Consider the following 6626-nt stretch of genomic DNA (forward strand, 5'->3'; position numbering starts at 1 on the left):
TGAGTTCTTAAATATAATATTACTGAGAAAATTAAAGTACATTAAAGCGTTTGCTTAAGAACCATTTGTTCGAATAAATTTCGCTAGAAAAACCTGAAAAAAAAAATGACTGAACCTGCCATAAAAAGCTTGTATTTTTGGCTAACACCTTAAAAGGAGCATGAAAATACAACTTGACCTCTCCGCAACATTTCCATTTTACCAATAACCCAGTCATCAAGGACATGGCAATATGTGCCTTCAGCTCTTTCTCTTCAAGTCAAGTTGAAGAAAAATACAATAAGGAAAAGAATCGGGCAAAGCCGTGGAGGGCTCAGAAAACTGAGGATACAAGGGCTATATTGGAATAAATTATATAATGGCAAAACTACAGAAACAAACATGTTATTTCCTTTTTGTGATTTCTCAACTCTATAGCAGTCAAAATTGGAGATTAGAAAATCTTCGTGACCACGGCTTATGAGAGTTTTATGGGGTGAACCGAAACCCCATTCCGAGCAGCAGGAAGATGCCCCCATCTTCCAAGACGAGGTTCCTGTTGCAAAGGTACTTATAGCATCAAATCTGAACTGAAATGCAAGAACAATAAACTTACAAATAACAAGCAAAAACAACCTAAATAAACTAGAATGAACACAAGACTGACTTGAATTAGAGCTCCAATGCTAAATCTAAAAGGAAAAAAAATGCATTTTTTTAATAAAAAAAGTCATATAAGATAAACAATGATACCTGCCCTACTCCAGCAATAAGGAACTGCCCTGATTTTGCAAAAGCAAGGGAATTCACAAACCCAACCTGTGTCACAAACAAAATTTTGGTAAGCATTTTAATCTCCACACGCATCATGTCAAATTACCTTAGAAAACTGACACACAAATAGCATATTTATGTACACAAGAGAACACAGAGAGCAGCAGCAGTTGTTTGGAGGCACTTAAATATAACCATGTCCACATTGAGGGCCCAATTGACAAGTAACACATGAAAACCAACATACCAAAGACTCCAACCAACAGACACAGTAATGTAGATGCAAGTGACCTAGTCAGCAGAGCTTTCTCAATAAGTATTTCAATTCTTATCACTGTTTTCCTTTTCAAAGACTATTTCCATCCATTTACAAAACCCATAAAATTCCAAATACCCACAAAAGGAATATACTTTGAAATGACCAGAAAACTATCAAGACTAGGGAGCTTAATACAAATATCAACATGTGTGTAACAAAGTGAACACATGACTGATATCAATAGTTTTTGAGACTTTCCACAATTATTTTTAGCATAAAATAGATTTTATGTTAATCATAGAGCTCTATTAACATTGAACACAGCAATACAACACTCAGATATCAAGCCAAACCTTTGAGCTTTTGTTGTAAGAAAAGTCAATTGAGGTCCATTACAAATGGTGTGAACTTACCAGTGGAAGGTTGTATAAGGGTTGAATGTCTTTAGTTTCACTTTCAATGGCCCATAGATGGACAGAACCATTACCCGCTCCAGAGGCAGCAAGATCACTGCCTCCACATACAGTGACTGAACTGACCCAGGAATATGCCGATGAAGAATGATAACTTCCAGGATTGAGATTCCCGTTCTCTGCAGGGATGAAACAAAGCATCTTAGCAGAGTTGTGTCTTTTCTTTTTTAGATAAGAAACAGAATCTCAATTACTTGGAAACACAAATTAAGATCAGATACAAAAGCAGCATGGTCTATCTACTTCCTCCCTCTCGCTCATGATGAAACAAATATTATATTGACATCCCAATGGCCACCAAGCATATAAAGAAAAAAGAATCTTTGCAATAAAAAATCTTTTTCTATTTGCTCTAGCATCGATTAGATGAAATACCAAACAGAGGACAAAACATTCATCCATTCATTTCTGAATCGTGTTGAAACAATTAGAGTGTGTACTTAATTATAACCATGTTCAAGTTTCCATACGGACATTCTGTCTACATTGAGAAATGAAATTGTATCTTTATCTACAGACAACAGCTAATAACTAGTACAAGAGTAAGTTACTGCAGTTTACCTGAATGTCCATTGGAGATTTTTCCTTCATCTTGCTCAAAATTTTTGAGGCCGTCCAACAAAGGATGAGCATTCTTCACAATGTACACTGGCTTCTTTCGCAGTAAGCTCCATAGCTCAATACTTCCATCATCAGAGCCAGACAAGAATTCATCATTACTGATAAAACAACAACACTCCAGAGATGACGCAGGAGCACGAAAAACTAAACGTGACTCCTCAGGGACCTATTTAGAATGAATTATAAACTCATGTCATGAGCAAATATACAGTAAAAAAGACATACCTGGAGTAAAAAGAAAAAGATGGCTATAGAAGTACAGTTAACGAAGATTCTAAAGCATGAGTTATTCAAGATTTCTAAAGCATGAGTTTCCACCATAATGCAAATACTTATTTACTAAAAATCAAGCTCACATGAGCGCGCAGCACAATGTTTCACATTGAGTACAAGTAAATAGCACAAAAGCAGCTAATGGTCCATAGTTTTTGACTTGGATAGAGTAAATCTTCAATTTAGCAATAAAGAATCAATTAAGAGAAGTACTGCTTACCTTCCACAATTGCATACTCCGATCACGTCCCACTGTTAAAACTCGCTCTTTGCGTAAGCAATCAATGGTCAGTACTTCACTTTGATGACCAAATAATGTGCTTATGTAAGCTCTGTCTTCTGCGTTCCATATCTTGACTGTTCGATCAAATGAACCAGAAAAAAGTTCTGAAGTCCCTTGCCTAAAAGTCAAACATGACACAGGCCCTCTGTGACCTGGAAATGCCTGAAAAGCATGATTTAAAGATGAGAATAGCAAGACAAAAGTGAGAACAAAAAGTCTTAAGAACCAACAACTGATACTTATGACAGATTATGACGAAGCATTATAAGATATAGTGCGTGAAAGACTGAGTAGCAGGGATAGCCTTCAAGACCTCAGAAGCTTCCCAAGTCCCATTTTTTGGACATTGGAGCAGACACTGGAATATTGACGTATACCAAATTTATCTGGCAGAGAACATAGCTAGACCATTATAACACCAAGGCCGTGTCATTTTTGAGTTTTGTTAATATATATATATATATATATATATCAAACAGCGGATACAGGTCCTTGCTAATGTGATAGGAAGTTCAGCTCAAAGTCTATTTCAAATGTCCACAAAGTACCCAAGCTGAATCCAAATTAACTACTATTGTCTGATTTGACACCTTAAAAATAACCTAAGTGACCTGGAGAATTCCCCAATTATTGATGAACAGAAGCATATTTACCTGTATATGCTCCTGAATACGGGTGTCCCACAAATGAATATGGCGGTCCAGGCCTCCACTTGCTAAATACCGACCATCAGAGCTAACAGCCAATGCTAAAATATGTTTACTCTGCTTTGTAGCCCGGCCTTGTGGATCTTTGGCCCCATGGGACTTAAGCACTTCCTCGCTAGGCCATAAATATTTTACTCCTTTTCCGCTACTTACATCCCAATGTAAAATGCTGCCATCCTTGGAAGCTGAAAAGCCCTTTGAATCATCCTCAGATAGAGCTACAGCAGTAACAGATTGCCGATGCTTCAATAAGCCCCGGAACTCATCAGTAGCTTCAGGCTTTTGAACCCTGAATGGTGTGCATTAAACAACATAAGCTGATGCCAACTAAAGCACAACAATACCCATCAAACTCTACTAGAAAATCCATTGATTTGGAAAAAAAGACAATGCAAGAATCAAGAAATTGAATACAAACTACTAAGTGGAATCAGAACCTCACATGAACCTGATGTATACTTAATTCAATCCTATACTTCAACCTCCTCAACGTACTTACTAAAAATGTTAAGCATTTCATTAGTATTATTTACCTTGAAGCAATGACTCTTCTAACTCTGCCACTCTCCTCCAACTGCTCCTGCTGCAAAATCTTCGCGACAAGCGAATCCCTTTCGCCTTCTTTCTCTCCCACTTCTCTTCCCTCATCTCCATCTTCTTCTTCCTCCTTTTCCCTCCTCGCAATTTCTCTTATCTTCTCCAAATACGCCGTGGCGACCCTTTTTCTCTTCTCATCCGCAGTCTCCTCCTCCTCCTCCTCGCCCTCGCTCTCCTCCGGACCGGATTTCTCAACTTCGTCGTCATAATCTTCTGAGTCTGCGGACTCAATATCATCGTCATCGTAGTCAATTTTTCTCCTTTTCTTTGGTTCCCCCGCAAAAAATGGATCTTGATTAATCGAGAATTTTCCCTTGCCCCTTGGGGCTGGCCCCTTTTTCTTTGTGTTTTTATACTTCATGATTCTACCAGTGTGAGAATAGAAGTTTCAAGTATTTTCAGTTGCGACTCTATTTGGATGTCCGAAAGTATCGGAAAAAATGCCGTTGAGATTGGAGATGTGACTCTAACGAAAATTAGGGTTTAAGGTGAGGGTTTTAAGTAACCACCAGTTGGAATATCAGGATTTAAGCGGCAAGCGAGGAAGAGAGGAGACCATATATTTAGGGTCCATTTAGTTTGTGGACTCGGGTAAGCGTTTCGGAACTCCACGTACGGTTAATTTTATTTTATTGAAGTTATATCCCAATCTAAACCAGTAATCTATCAGAGGAAGATTATATGCTATTAATCGTGGGTGTCAATTAATTGAATTAATAAAATTTCTTGTGTTTGATAAAAATAATTTAAGTCCCACTCACGTCATCCAAGCGAGGATCCATATTTTATTTTTTTCGAACCCAAAAAAAAAAGAAAAGAAAAAGCTATATGAGATATTGTTTTTTGTGTTTGGCCTATGTATTTTGGACCATTTTGAAAACATTATGAGATATTGTTTTGTTTTGATTTGAAAGTAAAACCATGTGAATTGCGAACCCATGTTATCCCATGAAAAATTGAGACATGTTGTTTACTTGAACTTAAAAGTTTCATCTGAGAGAGAAAGAGATATGAGATGTAATTATGGGGGTGGGGAATCTTTTCTCTCACGGACTGACTTTTGCAACTCTGCTACCCTCTTTATGCCATTGCCAAATGCCAATTTCATGCCAAAATTTTGAGTAATTATTTTTTAAAGCATGTTAGATTGTGGATGCACTTAGTTTATGCCAAAATTTTGAATAATTGTCTTTTAAAGCATGTTTAGATTGTGGATTCACTTAGTTTGTGCCAAAATTATGGAATTAATTATTAGTGCTGATATTTGCCCTGGGTCAAACTTTGAAACTTATACAAATGACACATTTTTTTTTTTTTTTTTTACTTCTTCATAAAAAATTGTCGTTTGACTTAGGCAAAAACAAAATAGAAGGCAACTGCTTTTCTCTTCCTCCTCGTTTTCTTTAATAGATTGAAGAAGAAAGGGAATGTTGATCATGGGTTAATTTCTTTGGGTCAAAACTTGTCAAATTTACTTAGGCTTGCTTTGTTATACAAGTTTGGTGGTATATATTTAGACCCAGATGTTATAGTCTTGAAGAATTTATCAAAATTGAGAAACACAATCGGAGCTCAAACAGTGGATTCTGAAACAAAGAATTAGACCAGATTGAATAATGTTGTGTTGATTTTTTATCAGAATCATCCTTTGCTGCACAAGCTCATACAAGAATTTACACTCACATTTGATGGCAACAAGTGGGGTCACAATGGTCCTTATTTGGTGTCAAGAGTTGTTGTTAGAGTGAACGGGAGAACTGGATTCAACTTCACCGTGCTGCCACCTTCTGCATTTTATCCGGTTGATTGGAGAAGAGTTCGAAGTTTTTTCATGCGGCCTAGAAATGAGCAGCATTCAAAATTATTGCATAAGAAGCTCGAGCTTATTAACAAGAGATCGAATTGCAATTTCTATATGGCATGATTACACACGCAATGGATGATGTCTATCATGTAATTGTTTATAATTATTTTGTTTAAATTATATGTGTTGTAATATATATCTTAATTATAGTGTAAAAATAATGATAATGTAAGACTTTTTTTTTATTTATTAATGCTAATACCAAAGCTTTGTCTTCATGTAATTTTTGATATTATTTTGTTTAAATTATTTATGGTATGTTTGTATATGTATTAGTTAAACAATTATTTTCTAACAATAAATATGTCTTAAATAATTAGTAAAAATTATTTTTGAAAATGATATTACTGAATGCATATTCTTTTTATCATTTTCAATTACATCTATCGAACACATATTACTGTTTTCAATTTCAAAATATAGAATACAAAAAATAATACCAAACGCATATTTAAATTTAAAATACAACAACTACAAACATAATTTTCATTCTCATTTTTATTTTAGAAAAATTCAATTTCAAAAATAATACCGAACCAGCCCTAATGAATCACATTTATTTTGTTTTAATTTTCGCAGATTTCTATGTGGATATCAAAAAGATCTTTGAGACACTGTAACTATTTGTTTATTCATTAAATTTTTTGTTAAATTACGGAAAACACTATTAATGTTTTAATATGTCCAACTACAACTACATTACAATAGTTGCAAGTTACCACCCATACCGTACACAGTAATAGTTTGTCCATTCTGGTAACAAAGTAATAACGGAAGCAATAGCTAGATAAGCAAA

The 6626-nt window shown here is 35.3% G+C and overlaps 1 protein-coding gene across 1 annotated transcript; it reads right to left on the bottom strand.

Annotated features, from left to right (window-relative positions):
• Window positions 1-59: 59 nt before the first annotated feature.
• Window positions 60-4604, bottom strand: LOC18052211 (U3 snoRNP-associated protein-like EMB2271). Its single transcript, XM_006448860.2, has 7 exons — window positions 3903-4604; window positions 3316-3658; window positions 2600-2824; window positions 2047-2272; window positions 1426-1604; window positions 733-798; window positions 60-535 (listed from the first exon to the last, which is right to left on the bottom strand). The coding sequence occupies exons 1-7, from the start codon at window positions 4325-4327 to the stop codon at window positions 458-460; spliced, it is 1542 nt and encodes a 513-aa protein (XP_006448923.1). The 5' UTR covers window positions 4328-4604; the 3' UTR covers window positions 60-457.
• Between the last annotated feature and the right edge of the window lie 2022 nt (window positions 4605-6626).

The sequence above is a fragment of the Citrus clementina genome, unplaced genomic scaffold (assembly GCF_000493195.1).
Source record: "Citrus clementina cultivar Clemenules unplaced genomic scaffold, Citrus_clementina_v1.0 scaffold_2, whole genome shotgun sequence".
In the NCBI taxonomy this organism is placed as follows: domain Eukaryota; kingdom Viridiplantae; phylum Streptophyta; class Magnoliopsida; order Sapindales; family Rutaceae; genus Citrus; species Citrus x clementina.

Coding starts and splice junctions, on each gene's coding strand:
- LOC18052211 (XM_006448860.2), bottom strand. CDS start 4,327: ATGAAGTATAAAAACACAAAGAAAAAGGGGCCAGCCCCAAGGGGCAAG. Junction 1,605..2,046: donor AATCTCCAATGGACATTCAG/GTAAACTGCAGT, acceptor TCATCCCTGCAG/AGAACGGGAATCTCAATCCT. Junction 799..1,425: donor CCTTATACAACCTTCCACTG/GTAAGTTCACAC, acceptor TTTGTGACACAG/GTTGGGTTTGTGAATTCCCT.